The sequence below is a fragment of the Hemiscyllium ocellatum genome, chromosome 1, assembly GCF_020745735.1.
Source record: "Hemiscyllium ocellatum isolate sHemOce1 chromosome 1, sHemOce1.pat.X.cur, whole genome shotgun sequence".
Taxonomy (NCBI): domain Eukaryota; kingdom Metazoa; phylum Chordata; class Chondrichthyes; order Orectolobiformes; family Hemiscylliidae; genus Hemiscyllium; species Hemiscyllium ocellatum.
The window spans coordinates 33,636,195-33,654,474 of NC_083401.1; the positions used below are offsets into that span (position 1 = coordinate 33,636,195).

Genomic DNA, 18,280 nt, shown 5'->3' on the forward strand with positions numbered 1-18,280 from the left:
CTAAGTTAGCTTACATGGAGTATGGGGAGAGCCAGACATTTGGATATTTAGCTGTCTCAAAGGTACACAACAGAGTGGTGGTGGACGGTTGCCTTGTGAATTGGAGGCCAGTGATCAGCGGTTTGCCGTGAGGATTGATGTTGAATCCACTGTTTTTTTTTATCATTTTATATTTATGATTTGGATGCGAACATAAGTATCGTTAGTAAATTTGTAGATGACACCAAAATTGGAGGTGTAGTGAAGAGCAAAGGAGGTCACCTGTCCAAATGTGTTTTAATTGTAACTGCCTCTACAATTTCTCTGGTAGTTCATATAGAGTCAGAGTACCAAGGAATCTTAGTCAGATGGGCCAAGAAGAAGCAGATTGAGTTTAATTTACATAAATGTGAGGTGCTGAATTTTGGTAAGGCAAATCGGGGCAGAAAATATACACTTAATGGTAACAAACTGGGGAGTGTCGCCGAACAAAGAGACATTGGAGTGATGGTTCATAGTTCCTTTAAAATTTAAAATTAGAATCCCAGGTAGATTGGATAGTGAAGAAGGCATTTGGTATGCTAACCTTAATTAGTCAGTGCATTGAATGTAGGAGTTGGAAAGCCATACTCCAGCTGTACTGGACATTGGTTAGGCCACTTGTGGAATACTGTGTTCGGTTCTGGTCTCCCTGTTTTCAGAAAGATGTTGTAAAACTTGAAAGGGTTCAGAAAAGATTTACAAGGATGTTGCCAGGGTTTGAGGATATGAGTTATAGGGAGAGGCTGAATAACGAGAGCTATTTTCCCTGGAGTGTCAGAGGCTGAGGGGTGACCATAGAGATGTTTACAAAATCATGAAGGGCATGGATTGGATGAATAGCCAAGGACTTTTCTCCAGGTGGGTGGAGAGTCCAGAATTGGAGGGCATAGGTTTCGGATGAGAGGAGAAAGATATAAAAGGAACCCAGTGGGAGTTAGAATCAAAGAAGATCAGGCTTTAGGTTGTAGATATTATTCAGATTATCTGTTTGTGTTCTGCTCAAGTTACAATATTAATAACAAATTGAATAAATTTAGTGTTCAAGATCTGTTGTTCAAAAAGTTTGACGAGGCGTGGTAGAGCATTTTGGAGGGACATGAAACGTTTTGCTATTCATGTGTGAATTCAATGGCTTGTTATCCCTGTGTTGTCACAGAACACACAGCAATTTCACTTCCACATATGGGATAGCACAAAAATTGGAGCTTTTGTTAAATACAAACATACAAATTATAACAAAGAGTCAGCTGCCAATATGCTGCCTCAACCTGCCTATTAACCAGTACTGCCACCTTCAGGGATCGGTGAAGATGTGCCCCAAGGTTACTTTTTTTTCGAACTACCGGTGTTCTGCCATTCATTGAACACTCCCTTGTCTTGTTCCTTCTTCCAAAGTACATCTCCTCATGTCAGTGATTAAATTTCATCTGTCCCAATGTCACAAAGTTAAATATGAAATAGAAGATAATAATGGACATGTGGAGGAAAGACAGGATTGTATTAGTTTCAAGAAGTTTTACGTTGCACTGAAAATGGTGGTGGTAGAATCTTTCTTCTGTTCAAAATTTAGAAGTGTATGCATGTCTAAAGATGATTGTTACTGAGCAGGCCAATATAAAACCAGCTCACGTGAAATTGGATATGGAAGTGACAAAGCTATTATTTTTGAAAATTTGAGTTTGATTCACAATCAAACCAGAAATACAATATACCCTCTCCATCATTAAAGAAATTAAATAAACATTACTGACATTCAGGGTCAAAACAAGTAAAGATAAAAAAAACTTGATTGAGTGAAACTGCATGGATAATAAGCTAATGAAAAGTAGGTTTGGCTGGGCCACCAGCAAAATTTTTCACTGGTACGGAATGGGAATTTGCTTATAATGTTTGAAGTATGAGCATGATATGTAAGAATATGACACCAAAAAACCCCTTTTTGCAATTGGGGGTGTGAAAGAGACCATGCTGTAATAAACACAATGGTTGAAATAAAATTTGCTAAACTGTAAATCGTCATCTGCACTAATATGGACTGTGCATGCTTAGAATTTATTGTGGATGGAATGAGATATAGTCTATTTCAGTTTTGGGTAGAAACCCGAAAGTTCCCTTTTATAATAAGTGTTCAAGCCCAGTTTGTGAAGGGATGACAATTTATTATATTTTGTTCTAAACATTTGTACGGCTCAACTGCATGCGCAAAGGATTTATTTAAAGCTGAGGTCTCCGAATTCAGCATGCTTCAATAATCTAAGGCCATTGAAAGTCAAACTACGTCTCCGTGCTTGAAGTTATTATAAAAGACTGAAGAGGTTGAAAGACTGAAAATCCTCAAAAGGACCTTGGCAAAAACAGCAAGATAATAGCACAGCAGGGAGCCAGAATGTTTGGGTGTACCCTTTTTTTAAGGTTGCTTGGAATAGATAACTCCTTCAGAATCTTCAAATTAAAAATGGAAGGTAACAACAAACTAAGTACAATAATTTAATGAACTTTTTTTTAATATACAGAATGTCCACAGTGTGGAAGCAAGCCATTTGGCCCAATAAGTTAACACCAACCCTCTGAAGGGCATTCCACCCACCCCCACCCCCCCTACCCTATCCCTGTATTTGCCATGGCTAAAGCACCTAACCTATACATCCCTGAACACTATGGGTAATTCAGCATGGCCAATCCACCCAATCTGCACATCTTCGGATTTTGGGAGGAAACCAGAACACCCAGAGGAAACCTAAACAGACGTGGGAAGAAAGTGCAAACTCCACACAAATCGTCACCCAAGGCTAGAATTAAATACAGTCCCTGGCCTTAAGAGACAGTAGTGTTCAGCACTGAGCCAACATGCCACTCCCCATTTTATAAGCTTTGAGGATCAGACACTGGTTTAAATTTGATTAGGACCTTCAGTCCCAAATGATAGCTACCAAAAGTCATAGTTATCGAGGTCTTCAGCACAGAAAAAGGCCCTTCAGCCCATTGAGTCTGTGCTAATCAAAAACCACCACCTAACTTTTCAAACCCGTTTTCCAGTACTTAGCCTTGTTTCTGCCTCTACCACCCTTTACAGGCAGAGAGTTCCAAATTCCTAGTTTTTTTTTCACTTCCCCTCCAAACCATCTGCCCTTAGCTTAATTCTATGCCCTTTGGCCAGTGGTCCTTCCACCAAGAGAAAAGGTTTCTTCGCGTCTACCCTGTTAGTTTTTTCCTTTATTAAAATTACTAAATCTTTTATAATTTAGTCGGGTCTGGCAGGGATATCAGCTATTGAATGAAACAGAACAGGTGATAGTTATATTTTAATTAAGGAATAATTCGATACCAACTTGACTGAGGGACAAATGTAGCTCTGTTATAGTGCCTCAGGGCTAAAAAGCCTGGGTTCAAGTCCCACCTGTTTCAGATATTTAATAACCTGTCTCAGTAGTGAAAAAGTGTGCCGTTGGAAAGACTCAGCTGGTCAGGCAGCATCCGAGGAATGGGAGAGTTGATGTTTCAAGCATAATGTCTTCCTTATGAGGAGCTTATCCTTGAAACGTAAACTCTCCTGCTCCTCGAATGCTGCCTGACGAGTTGTGCTTTTCCAGCAGCCCCTATTTTGACCACCGAGACAGGTTATTAAATATGAAGAGCTTATGCTCTAAATTCCTTATGAAAAGCTTATGCTTGAAATGTCGACTCCTCCTTGGATGCTGCCTGACCTCTATTCTTTTTCAGCGCCACACTTTTTAAACTCGATCTCCAGCATCTGCGGTTATCACTTTCTCCAACCTGTCTCAGTAGGTCAAATCGGGGAGATAGCTTTTTGTTTCGCGAGGGTGCTCCTGTGATGCTGTAGTAGTGTCGATATCTCTGGTCCAGGAGGCATGGCTTCAAATCCCACCTGCCACGAACTTGTTTTGTATTATGTCATCACCATAGCATGAAAAGAAGCTGTCCAGCCTGTTGTGTCTGCATCAGTCACATCATTCATCTATTGCAATCTCATTTTCTAGAACTTGGCCTGTACTATGGGTGTATACCATCGTGGTGTTCTAGTTGCTTATCTAAATAGTTGTTAACAGTCTTGAGGATTGACCTCTTTACTGTTAGTTTATGCAGTGAGTCCTCCCTTGCCTTGTCAGTCCTCTTAAACTGTATCACCTCTCACTTTGCAGGATGAAATTCAGTTTGCCATAGTTCAGTCCGTCTGACTCCATTTATATAGTCATTCAGTCTCATTATTTTTCACTCCAACAATTTTTGTCCTCTGAAACTGATTGATCATACCTCCTTTATTCGAATTTACATCATCAATGTGTACAAAAAAAACTGAAATGGAACCAACACTGAATCCTGTTGTATGCCACGGACAGAGCCTTCTAGTTACAAAAGTGCCAGTAGACCATTATGCTCTGCTTTCTGTTGCTGATCCAATTTGTTCTGGATCCCAGAGGCTTCATAACCAGTCTGCCATGCAAGACCTTGTGAAAAGTGTCTGAAATCCATGATGTCTCTGAACCACCTCTTCAAAAAATTCAATTCAATTTGTTAGCTGTGATTTCTCCCATTTTTTTAAAAAAAAGACCATGCTGATTATCCTTGCCTGAACTGGTTGAGTATGATACTGAGAATATATATGTGATTCCTTACCTCTGAGCCAGGTGACCTGAGATTAAACCCTGCTTCAGAGGTATTTCTCAGAACAGGTTGGTGGTGAAGCGGGCATATGAAATGCTTACCTTTATTAGTCAAGCCATTGAATACAAGAGCAAGAATGTTATGTTGGAGCTGCGCAATGATGGAGCCTGACTGCTGTGTGCAGTCCGGGTTGCCATAGTTTAGGAAGAATGTGATTGCCCTAGAGAGGGTAAAGGGATGTTATCTGGGCTGGAGTGATTTAGCCATGAAGAGAGCTGGGGTTATTTTCCCAACAGCACCGAAGGCTGAGGTTGGGGGTGGGGGGGAAGGGGCATATCTGATTAGGGTGAATCAACAGGATAGACAGCAGAGACGTCAATTACTTTTAGCCCAGTTTTACAGTAAGGAGCAGGAGGTTGAGAGAATCTAAGGAAAACACTTTTCACCCAGAGGGTTCAGAGTATTCAGAACTGCTTGTAAAGGGTAGAGGTGTGAACCCTCAAGATGTTTAACAGCAATTTAGATGTTAACTTACGTTGTCACAGCACGCAAAGTTCCAGGCTAAGTTCTGGTAAACTAGAATATTAGATTAGATAAATGTTTGACCAGCGTGGATGTGATGAGCCAAAGGCTGTAACAGTTTTCATGCTGTAACATTTATGATTTTATGAAGGAACAGTAGTATAAATGTCGTAAAGTCTATATTTCCTGTATTGGTAGTTTTTTTTTACAATTTGCTCCCAGTAAGCATGTAGATTTTTGTTTCGGATGAATGAACATAAGAAAGGATTCACAGCAATTTCATTCAGTTGCTTGAATGGGGCATGTAGCCTGGAAGAGAAATCATAGGCCCTTGTGGTGTTCTTGTTTCTGGGCCCTACTACTGCCTGCATTCCTTGCTCTCAATGCTTTGGTGAATTGAGAATGTGGTTCATATCAGAGTTAAACTGTTTCCTGGTCTTGCAAATGACACCTTTGTCATCACAAAATGAAACAAGATAGAAGAGACATTTAACATAATCAGCAACACCCTCACCAAGGAGGAAGAAACTGACAACAAACTCGCATTTCTGGACGTCACAGTAGAAAGGAAGGACAAGGGAGAATTATAAACCTGCGTATACAGAAAACCGACAAACACTGACCAAATACTCAACTACACCAGCAACCATCCCAGCACACACAAACGAAGCTGTATCAGAACACTATTCCAACGAGCCACCACACACTGCAGCACAGACGAACTTCGAAAAACAGAGGAGAACTACCTGTACGACGTATTCAAGAAGAACGGATACTCAAAAAACAGTGCGCAGATTCCTCAAGAACAAACCATGACAAGCAGACAAAACACAGCCAGAAACCCTAATCACCTTACCATATATCAAAGAAGTTTCAGAAATGAGAGCCAGACTACTGAGACCCCTCAGAATCCTAGTAGCACACAACCCATCAACACTCTCAAACAAAAACTAACAAACTTAAAAGACCCAGTACAACCCCTGGACAAAACCAACGTCATCTATAAAATTCCATGCAAGGACTGCCACAAACACGACGTAGGACAACAGGAAGAAAGTTAGCCACCAGGATACATGAACGCCAGCTAGCCACAAAAAGACATGACCCTCTTTCCCTCATAGCCCTACACGCAGATGAAAAAACACCATTTCGACTGGGCCAACACATCTATCCTGGGACAGGCTAAGCAAAGACATGCCAGAGAATTCCTAGAGGCCTGGCATGCAACCACAACGCCATTAACAAACACTTAGATCTAGATGCCATCTATCAACCCCTCAGAAAACGAACAGAAAATGACATCACCACAAACCCCAGGAACCCCACCCAGGAGAAAGATACAAATAGAAAGCAGGAGGTGACAGCTTCGCTTCACTTGGAGGTCACCACGGATGATGTTACCTCGCCAGGTCATGAAGCGTCTGGATGTCAAACCTACAGCTCAACGAGCAAACCTACACCCGATTACATAAAAACCTGGTTTTGTATTGTGCATCAAGCGCCACTTCTTTGAAACAAAAGCACAAAGTGCTGGGGAACCTGAACAGGTCTGGCAGCACCTGTAAGAGAGAAACAGTTAACATTTTGAGTCCAGTGACCCTTTGAGGACTGGTCATGTCGGTCATAACTGATCACATTTCTCATTTAAACAGTTCTTTCATAGAGGCAGTTTTTGCAGAACTCACCAGAACCACTTCTTTGAACCCGGTGCTATACGATTTCTGAACAGTAATGTCCAAAATTGTTGAAATTCATGAGAACCTTATGTAACTGCTATGTGTACATGAGAATATTTTGAGCTAATGTGCATGGTCTCTGGTTTCTTTTGGAAGAGTAAAAACAGCAACTCTTCAAAGTAGCATCAAAAATTTCACTTGCAATGATTACAATTTCTATTAATGTGGGTTTTGCATTGAGTATTATTAACATGTCGGAATGGATAAAATATGGTGAGAGGCAATTATAAACACAAATGGATTGGACAGTATTACAAATAATTACTATATTTAGCAAAATGTAGGCTGCCTCGATTTTTAGAGAATAAAAATGGAAGGCCTCCTGCATTTCACATTATCTTTTCAAGTCCATAGTGGTGATGTTTGATTCAAATCAGTTATGAAGCACACAATAGTGTTAGATGATTGAGGATGCAAGGTAGGGAACTAAACTGTTCTGTAGTCTATTCATTCTTCATTACAAAATGCTGTCTTTTCTCAATTCTATCACATGTTTATCTTTACCACATTTTCTGTCATATCTGCACAATGGGAGGAGGAATTCACAAATTTTTGAGTGAAGTTTGGATATAGCTGCTTTTATCTTTGTAAAAGAAAATACACCTTCAAGGTGTACATTTCAGGTGTACATGTACTTGGGATCAGTTTCAGTTCTCTTAAATGAGTTTTCATGTTTTTGTTCCATGCTTTTTGGCATCAATCAAATTTTTTTACTTTTTATTATCCTGTTGTCTTCACTATATTACTCACTCCTTATGTTATGCATTAAGATTGGATGGAAAGACAATCAGACCAAGTTCACTCAATTGAGATTTTTTTATGATCGTTCACTTGAGGTATGCGGGCATCGCTGGCAAACAGTGTTTCTTATTCGTCCCTAGGTACCCTTGAGAAGATGGTGGTAAGCTGCTTCTTTGAACTGTTGCAGTCCATGTGCTGTCAGATGACCCACAATACCTTTCGTGATGTCGTCCCATTTCCCCCTTCTGTCAAAACAAAATGCTCAGAGACACAGTATAGCGAGAGAGAATGATCACTCATGTGTCCAGGGACAAGAGTTCTTGGTCTCCTCTGGAACAGCAGTTTCTTAATGAAGTATTTAGTCATTTGCAGGAAGGAGCATCCAGATGAGACAACATACATATTGATTAGGTGACTGTTACGATCAGTGAGTGTCTGTAGTAAAGATTAAGCAATCTGCTGTTACATAATGAATAACTGGCTTCACACAATGACTGCTTTTCCACCTTGTTAACCCATTACCCTTGCCTCGATCACCCCATTGTTAACTGCAAGTTCTTATATAATCAGAGTCATGCTCAGCTGAACCTCTTATTTCACAAAACTCAAAACCTGTCGCTTTCCATACCTGCACATACCCTACACACATTCTCCAGTGAGGGAGTTCCATGATTTTAACTAAGCCACCATGAACGAATGGTGATCTATTTCTAAGGAGAGTTGTTGCTTATTTGATCGAGTATTTAGAACTCCGGTCATAAAGTAGAAGTAATCTGTCATGAGAAGTGTGTATAAGGGCTGATAGGAACACTTCATATGCACGCCAAGTTTTCTCCATGGTGTGGTTGGTGTGGTTGCAATACACTTTGTTCACAACTGATCAGACAAAATCAATTTCATGGTACTCTTCTGTTTTTTCTTCTAGGACTTAGTGAATATTGACATGTTTCTAACGGCAAAGGAGGTGGAAGAGTCACTTGAAAGGCAAGAGACAGCTACTTGTCTGGCCTGGTGCCATGACAATAAATCAAGGCTGAGGAAAATGAAGGTGTGTTTTCAAAATACATTGGAGCTGTTAACTATTAGCCAATCCATATACGTGATGTGATAGCTGCATTTGAAGACCGGCTGAAAATTCTTGCTCTCGGGACAGTGACCATAATGTAATAGAGTTCACCTTGCAGTTTGAGGAGAAAAGCGCTGGAATCAGATGTAATAGTATTATAATTAAATCAACATAACTACAAAATTTGAGGCAGGAGTTGACCAGAGTCGGTTGGAAAGGAAGCCGAACAGAGAAGGTGGTAAGGAAGCAATGACAGGAGTTTCTGGGGGTAATTCAGAAGATACAGCAGAAATTCATCCTAAGAAAGAAGAAACATACTAAGGAAAGGAGGAGGCAACCATGGCTGACGAGAGAAGTCCGGGTCAGCGTAAAAGCAAAAGAAAAACATACAATATGGTGAAGATTAGTGAGAAGCCAGTGAGAGTTTAAAAAGAAAATAAAAACAAGACTGGACATTGGGCTGCTGAAAAATGAAGCTGGTGAAGTGTTGAAGGGAGCCAATAAATGACAGAGGAAATAAACAGTTACTTTGCATCAGTCTTGAAAGTGAAAAACCCCGGCAGCATACTAGAATTGTAGGAGAGTTAGGGGCAGAGGTGAGTGTACTAGCCATTGCTAAGGAAACTGAAAGGTCTGAAGGTAGATATATCACCTGGACCAGTTGAACTACACCTCGTAGTTCTGAAGGAGACAGTGGAGGCATTAATGGTGATCTTTCTGGAATCATTGAACTCGGAATGTTTGAGGAGTGTAAAAGAGCCACTAAAATGCCCCTGTTTAAGAAAGGTGGGAGGCAGAAGATGGAATGTTAAGCCAGTTAGCCCGATCTTGATCAGTCATCGGTGGAATTTTAGTGGCCATTATTAAGGATAACATTGCAGAGTTCGTGAATGTGCATGGCAAAATAGGGCTGAGTGAGCACAGCTTCATCAATGGAAGGTCCTGACTGGTAAATGTGTTAGCATTCTTTGAAGGGGTAGCAAGCAAGCTCGACAAGCAAGAGGGGAGTGTATGTGATTCATTTGGACTTCCAGAGGCCTTTGATAAGATGCTACACAGGAGGCTGCTAAATCAGGTAAGAGTCCCTCATGTTGGATTAAGGTAACATGATTACATTGGCAGAAGACATTGACAGAGAGTGAGGATCACGGGGTTGTTTTCAGGATGGTAGTTGGTAACTAGCGGGAGTTGCACCAGGGTCTGTATTGGGACCATAACTATTCACCAGATACATCAACAATCTGGGCAAGGAAACTGCACATGTTGTTGTCAAAGTTCACAGATGACCCAAAGATAGGTGGTGGGGCAGGTCATCTTGAGGGAATGGGGAAGTTGCAGAAGGATGTAGGTAGGCGAGATGAGTGAGCTGAGAAGTGGCAGTTAGGATACAATATGGGCGATTGTGATGTTATGCACTTTGTTAGGAAGAATATATTACTTTCAAAATAAAGAATGGCTTCAGAAATCTGAAACACAGGAACTTGGGCATCCTAGTTAAGCTCTTAAGCTTAACACGTGGGTTCAGTTGAGAGTTTGGAAAAAAGTTCGATGTTTGCATTCATTTTCAGAGGGCTAGAATGCAAGAACAGAGATCTGCTGCTGAAGCTATAAAAAGCTGCAGCCAAGTCACATTAATAACATTGTGAGCAATTTCGAGCTCTGTATCTATAAAAGCTGGCATTGGCAGGAGTCCAGAAGAGATTACCGAGAATGAGCCTGAAGATGAAGGGCTTGTCACATGAGGGCAGTTAGGACTCTGGGTCTGTACTTCAGAATTAGAATTAGAATCCCTACAGTGTGGAAATAGGCCCTTGAGCCCAACAAGTCCACACCAGCCCTCCAAAGAGTAACCCACCCAGACCCATTTCCCTACCCTGTATTTACCCCTGACTAATGCAGCTAACCCATGCATCCCTGAACACTAAGGGGCAATTTAACATGGACAATTCACCTAACATACACATCTTTGGATTGTGGGAGGAAACTGGAGCACCCGGAGGAGAATGTTTCAACTCCAGTCAGACAATTGCTTGAGGTTGGAACGGAAACCGGTCACTGACGCTGTGAGGCAACAGTGCTAACCGCTGAGTCACCGTGCCGCCATAAACTTGAAGTTGAGAAAGATGAAGTGGGTTCTGATTTGAAACCCTGAGAATACTGAGAGTCCTGAATAGAGTGGACATGAAGATATTTGCAGAATTAAGAGAGATTAGGACTCTAGGGCACAGCCTCAGTGAAGGAATGACCCTTTAGAACTGAGATGAGGAATTTATTCAGCAGAGAGTGGTGAATCTGTGGAACCCACTGCTGCATAAGGCGGTGAAGTCAACAACGTTGAATGTATTCAAGACAGAGATATGTTCTTGATTCATAAGGGGGTCAAAGATTGTGGGGGAAGGCAGGAAAATAGGGATGAGAAACATGAACAACAGAGCAGACTCTCTGGGCTGAATGCCAAATTCTGCTTGTATATCTTATGGTTTAAATGCTGAGTATAAAAATTTACTGCTTCTGCCTAATTTCAAATGCAAATTGAGTGAGGATATCAAGTCCTTGGAGAGAATAAAAGAAAAAGAATTCCTAGAATGGTTTTGGAGTTGAGCTCCAGACATGTGAAAAGCCTAGACAAGCTAAGATTGTTCTACTTAGTGTAAAGAAGTTAAGACGGGATTTAATTGAATCCTGGTTTAAAATTATGATGCTTGACTGAGTATATCCGGACTATTATTCGCATTGGCAGATACCAAAGAGTGCAGATTTAAATGACACAAAATTTAAGAAGGAAATGGGGTTTTTCTTGAATGCTGTGTTCTGGAGTTCACCGAAAGGCTGATGGAGGAAATTCAGTGCTGAAAACTTTTTAAAACTGAATTGGGTTTATAGTGTATGAGGTGGGGAGCAGAGAGAGAAGAAAGAGCTTTTGGAGAAAATTCAGAGCATGAGTAATTGGGTAGGCATTTAAAAGAGCTAACAGAAATATGGTCATGATGCCTTCCTGTGCTGGATCAGAATCTATGATGATTTGTTATATTGCTGAATGACAGAATAATATACTAGCTTTTATGCTTGCAGTTATTTTAGTTTTTAAAAAATGTATTCAATAGCAATGATTTGTTGCTTGCTTTTCATTTCTGTTGAAAGAGATTCTGGGTGCCAGTATGGCAGGGAGCTACTCTGCACCAAAAACACAATCAAGGGACTTTGGTATTATAGTTTATAAAATGTGACCGAAGGCTGATATGCAGGTGCAGCAAGCTGTTAGGAAAGCAAGTGCACTGTTAGCCTTTCTTGCAAGAGAACTTCATGACAGTAGTGTGATGCACAGTGGAGGTTGACGCACCTCCCCTCCCTCCCCAAACTAGAGCTAGAAACCTAAACACCACAAGGAGTACCTTGCTTCATAATCTGTTATAAAATGGAGGTGGTTAAATGAAATTGAATCCTTTCACTTATTCTATAATCAACAAATAACAAGGTATTTACCTAATGCCAACAATGAACAATTTAATAGAACTACTAACAAATCAACCTGTTTCCCTCTAACTACTATTACCTAATAAAATCAAATCTTAATGGTATGCTGTTCCAAAAAAAAGTCCCACTTATCAAAGATCAGCAAGGCGGCCTTCGTGTGGAGCCACAGAGAATGGGGGAGATCCTAAATGAATATTTTGCATCAGTATTTACTGTGGAAAAGGATATGGAAGGTATAGATTGTAGGGAAATAGATGGTGACATCTTGCAAAATGTCCAGATTACAGACGAGGAAGTGTTGGATGTCTTGAAACGGTTAAAGGTGGATAAATCCCCAGGACCTGATCAGGTGTACCCAAGAACTCTGTGGGAAGCTAGAGAAGTGATTGTTGAGCCTCTTGCTGAGATATTTGTATCATCGATAGTCACAGGTGAAGTGCCAGAAGACTGGAGGTTGGCAAACGTTTAAGAAGGGTGGTAAGGACAAGCCAGGGAACTATAGACCTATGAGCCTGACGTCAGTGGTGGGCAAGTTGTTGGAGGGAATCCTGAGGGACAGGATGTACATGTATTTGGAAAGGCAAGGACTGATTTGAGATAGTCAACATGGCTTTGTGCGTGGGAAATCATGTCTCACAAACTTGATTGGGTTTTTTGATGAAGTAGCAAAGAAGATTGAGGGCAGAGCAGTAGATGTGATCTATATGGACTTCAGTAAGGCATTCAACAAGGTTCCCCATGGGAGGCTGATTAGCAAGGTTAGATGTCATGGAATACAAGGAGAACTAGCCATTTGGATACAGAACTGGCTCAAAGGTAGAAGACAGAGGGTGGTGGAGGGTTGTTTTTCAGACTGGAGGCCTGTGACCAGTGGAGTGCCACAAGGATTGGTGCTGGGCCCTCTACTTTTTGTCATTTACATAAATGATTTGGACATGAGCATAAGAGGTACAGTTAGTAAGTTTGCAGATGACACCAAAATTGGAGGTGTAGTGGACAGTGAAGAGGGTTACCTCAGATTACAACAGGATCTTGACCTGATGGGCTGAGAAGTGGCAGATGGAGTTTAATTCAGATAAATGTGAGGTGCTGCATTTTGGGAAAGCTAATCTTGGCAGGATTTATACACTTAATGGTAAGGTCCCAGAGTGTGTTGCTGAACAAAGAGACCTTGGAGTGCAGGTTCATAGCTCCTTGAAGGTGGTGTTGCAGGTAGATAGGATAGTGAAGAAGGCGTTTGGTATGCTTTCATTTATTGGTCAGAGTACTGAGTACAGGAGTTGGGAGGTCATGTTGCGACTGTACAGGACATTGGTTAGGCCACTGCTGGAATATTGCGTGCATTTCTGGTCTCCTTCCTATCGGAAGGATGTTGTGAAACTTGAAAGGGTTCAGAAAAGATTTACAAGGCTGTTGCCAGGGTTGGAGGATCTGAGCTACAGGAAGAGGCTGAACAGGCTGGGGCTGTTTTCCCTGGAGCATCGGAGGCCGAGGGGAGACGTTATAAAGGTTTACAAAATTATGATGGGCATGGATAGGATAAATAGGCAAAGTCTTTTCCCTGGGGTTGGGGAGTCCAGAATATAGGTTTAGGGTGGGAGGAGAAAGATATAAAAGAGACCTAAGGGGCAACATTTTCACGCAGAGGGTGGTACGTGTATGGAATGAACTGCCAGAAGATGTACTGGAGGCTGGTACAATTGCAACATTTAAGAGGCATTTGGATGGGTATATGAATAGGAAGGGTTTGGAGGGATATGGGCCGGGTGTTGGCAGGTGGGACTAGATTGGGTTGGAATATCTGGTCGGCATGGACGGGTTGGACCGAAGGGTGTTTCCATCCTGTACATCTCTATGACTCTATATGACAAAGTAATAGAATTTAGTCTCTCGAAATTACAGTGAGAATATGTTTTCTGTTATGCTCCTCACCCTCTCTTCTGATTTTCTGCCAGGGGCTCCTTTCTCCATTGGTATCTGAAACACCCCTTTCTGACAAATTCTTGTGTCAGGAGTATTATTTAATTGTGTCATGGTATCTTTTAGACAGGTCTTAATCAACGAGCTCAAAGATTTCTGAGAGCCAGATAATTTGTTCTTCAGATGGCAGTTGGATCTCACCCTGATTTTTTTCAAAACCCTCTCTTTTGGCTTACGTATCAATTTTACTACATTTGCATTGGTGCAAGGTTGTCAAACCATCAGATTCAAGTTCAATTTGCTTTCATTCTGTAAGTGCTTGGTTTAAATTAATTGGCTGATTTAAGCTCATTGCCAAAACATCAAAACAAGCCTAAGGTTTCCAGTCACACAGCCAATTGGTACATGTTTCAATTTCAGAACAGTCTCTATCTGCAGCTACTTACAGGCACGTTTTTCTGTATAAATGTAAGCGAGAAAAACACTTAAAGGAACCACTCGCTCTCTTACCGGCCCTCATATCATTTTGTAGAACAAACAGATTGTAGCTTCCTGCCTACCAATTGACGATTACTCTGCACAACTTATAACAGTAGGGAAGTCTTGCTTCGATTTTGCACGCACTTTTATAGGACTGCACCAGGAGTGTTGTTTGCAGCTTTGGACAGCTCATCTCAAGAAAGATGATCTTGCCATCAATGGAATTCAATGAAGATTCAGCAGACTTCTGGGAATGGTGGAAGAACTGTCCTTTGAAGAGAATTTGGGCAAACCTCAAAGAATGAGTGGCGATCTTCCTGTAACTTAAAAGTATTGAGGGATGAGATAATGTATATCGGGGAAAATGTTTCACTTGGTTATGGGATCAAGAACTAGAGGTACAATTTGAAATAAGGAGTATGCCATTTGAGACCAAGATGGGGAGAATTTTTGTTAACTCTGAAACTTTAGATCTTTGGAATTCTTTAGGTGCTGTGAAAGCTCAGCCTTTGATCCTTTTAGGTAAAGATCAGTTGATCGATTTCTGACAGTGTGGTGCTGGAAAAGCGTGGCCGGTCAGGCAGTATCCAAGGAGCAGGAGAGTCGACGTTTGGAGCATAAGCTCTTCATTAGGATGAAAAGCTCCTGATGAAGGAAGAGCTTATGATCAAAACGTCGACTCTCCTGCTCTTTGAATGCTACCTGACTGGCTGTGCTTTTCCAGCACCACACTTTTTGACTGATCTCCAACATCTGCACTCCTCACTTTTTTTTTCTCCCAAATTTCTGACGATGTCATACAGGGTCATGGAGATGGTTAAAAGGCTTGGAAGTGTTCAATCAGTTATGATTGTATTGAATGGTGTGGCAGGCTCTGAACGCTGAATGGCTTACTCCTGTCATATGTTCCTAAACAGTTCACATATCCAAAGCAATAATTCTCAGGATATACAATTTTTAAAAATTCATTCATGGGATGTGGGCATTGCTGGTTGGCCAGCACATATTCCCCATCCCTAGTTCTTTAAAAGGTGGTGCTGAGCTACCTTCTTGACCCTTTGCTGTGCAGCTGTAATATTCTGACCCACAATGCTGTCAAGCATCAATTGGAACCCAGGATCTCTTTCTATAGAAATGACAAGCGAGCAGCAGTTCATAAAGTCAGAGAGTCATAGAGGTGTACAGCATGGAAACAGACCCTTCGGTCCAACCCGTCCATGCCAACCAGTTGTCCCACCTTTCATCACCCGGCCAATATCCCTCCAAACTCTTCCTATTCATATCTGCCTCCAGATGCCTTTTAAATGTTGCAATTGTATGAGCCTCCATCACTTCCTCTAGCAGCTCATTGCGTACGCGTATCACCCTCTGAGTGGAAAAAGTTGCCCCTTAGATCTCTTTTTCTTTCCTTTTTATTACATCTTTCCTTTCTTACCTTAAACCTATGCCTTCGAGAAATAACTGTTGTTGAGTCTGCATTTGGAAAATTTAAGTGACAAAGCAAAACCTGCTGCTAAATAGAAAACAAAGTTACGGTTTCCTATGACCGTGTCTAAGAAAGCGGTATCCAAATGTAGTGTGCACGCCAACAAATTACCATTGTTTGAAGGTTGAACTTTCTTAATCAACAGTCATATGCTCCCAGATGTTAGCTTTCTGTAGCAATCCAAACTTCACTATATTTAGTGTCATGGGTCTAAATGGTTTGTTTAAGAAGTGATATCGTAATCATGGTGAGCACTTAGAATTACTGACGTTTTAATAAAAATCCATCGAGCAATATTATATGTTTCATAGGGTGCCATTGTTTCAGCAGTGATATGAAAATAATGTGCCATGTATTGTAAGAGCATAATTTGAAAGTTCAAAAAATTTCAAAAAACTGATTGTATACAAGTTGATGTGGCTGTGTAAGGAAGTATTTGTATGAACAGGGCATGCAGCTGTATCTCCTGTCAGTTTGAATTTTCAGTAAACAGTGCAGAATTTCAACTTGGAAGTAATGGTTAATATAGTTTAACAGCAAATTAAGTCAAGTGAGCAAAGCTAAGAGGGAATTAAAGATTCACGTTTAAGAGAGATCATCAAGTTGAAGCAAAGTTAATAGAAGAGCATCTCCAACAATTAAAAGCTGAAGGAAAGTTATTTTCCCCCCCTTGCTGAGTTATTTACAGTTTGCCACTATGAGGTTGTTTACACTTAAGTGGGCCAGCAACATTTCTAGCATACCTACTCCGGTGATGGAGGTGATTTCCGCAAATTCCAGAAGCAGTAGTTACTGTTTTATATGCTATTGCATTGTTTTGGAGAAAATAAAGTCAAAACAATGGTACTTTTAAAAGGGAAGAGGAACAGACAAAGGCAGCACATGAGAGAGAGAGAGAGAGAGAGACCCATGCTGGTAACTGACACAGTAGTGAACCTGTGCAGTTACTGCCTTTGCCGTTTGAATTCGTATATCGCTGGACATTGGAGTGCGTCTGGGAAAATTCACAACTGGTCTTGGAGGAACCTGTTTGGGTGAGGTCACAGCACAGCGACAGTTACGTGAATAGTTTTAAGTGTGGCCTTGCTGTACGTCTGCAATAGTGAGTAGAGTAGGTTCTTTCTTGATTGTATGTTCTATTGAGAGATGTTTCTTGATTAAACTTAAAAATATAAACTATAAGTATTAAGTTAGCCTCTAGCAGTGTTTTGTAGAGGGTTAAGACAGTGGCATTGTTTGGGTTTGTAGATTGGAAGAAGCAAAACTGGCCCTGAGTAGAGTGATATGCTGTTGTCACATGTAGGAGTTTAGGGAGAGTTGGTGTTACTCAGCATTATGTCTGCAATAAATGCTGTTGGTTGTGAATCCTATCAGATCGAATGGATCGGTTGTATCAACAGTTCGAGGCAATGAGGAATTTACATAAGCAAGGGGGTGTGATGGATGGCAGTTTTAGGAAGGGCGAAAAGTCGCACATTTAGTCACATAGATGGGTTAACTCCGGCAAAGGTAAGAGAGATAGCGGGCCATGCAGGAGTCTTCTGTGGCTATCTCCATTTCAAACAAGTATGCTGTTTTGGAAATTGGAGGAGGTGATGGATTCTCGGGGAATGTTGCATGAACAGCCAAGTTTCTGATATTGAGACTAGCTGTAATGCAATGAGGGATATGTCAGGTTCCAAGAGATCGATTGTGTTAGTGGATTCTCTAGTCCAAGGTACAGACAGACATTTCTGCGGCCAGCAGTGAAAAATCAGAATGGTGTGTTGCCTCCCGGGGGCCATGATCAAGGATGTCTCTGAGATCGTGCAGAATATTCTCAAGGAAGAGAGGGACCAGCAGGAGTCTTTGTACACATTGGAACCAACAAAATAGGAAGGGAAATGGTTTATATTCTGAAGGGAAAATGTAGACAGTTTGGCAGGAACTTAAAAAGGAGATCCTCGAGAGTAGTAATATCTGGATTACTCCCAGTGCTGTGAGCTAATGAGGGTAGGAATAGGAGGCTAGAGCAGATGAATACATGACTGACGAGCTGGTGTATAGGAGAAGGATTCACATTTTTGGATCATTGGAACCTCTTTTGGGGTAGAAATGACCTGTACAAGAAGGACGGATTGCACCCAGATTGGAAGGGGATTAATATGCTGGCAGGGAGATTTTGCAAGAGCTGCTTGGGAGGATTTAAACGAGTAATGTCAGAGGGTGGGG

The 18,280-nt window shown here is 41.2% G+C and overlaps 1 protein-coding gene across 2 annotated transcripts in view; it reads left to right on the plus strand.

The window, feature by feature from the left end:
* Nucleotides 1-18,280, plus strand: part of maea (macrophage erythroblast attacher, E3 ubiquitin ligase) — a 146,834-nt gene that overhangs the window by 78,130 nt on the left and 50,424 nt on the right. The window contains exon 4 of one of the 2 annotated variants that reach the window (XM_060828582.1): nt 8,569-8,691. The exons of the other annotated variant lie outside the window; for it this stretch is intronic. Coding sequence (XP_060684565.1) covers nt 8,569-8,691 — 123 coding nt within the window. The remainder of the gene's footprint in view (nt 1-8,568; nt 8,692-18,280) is intronic. 2 annotated transcript variants of the gene reach the window in all.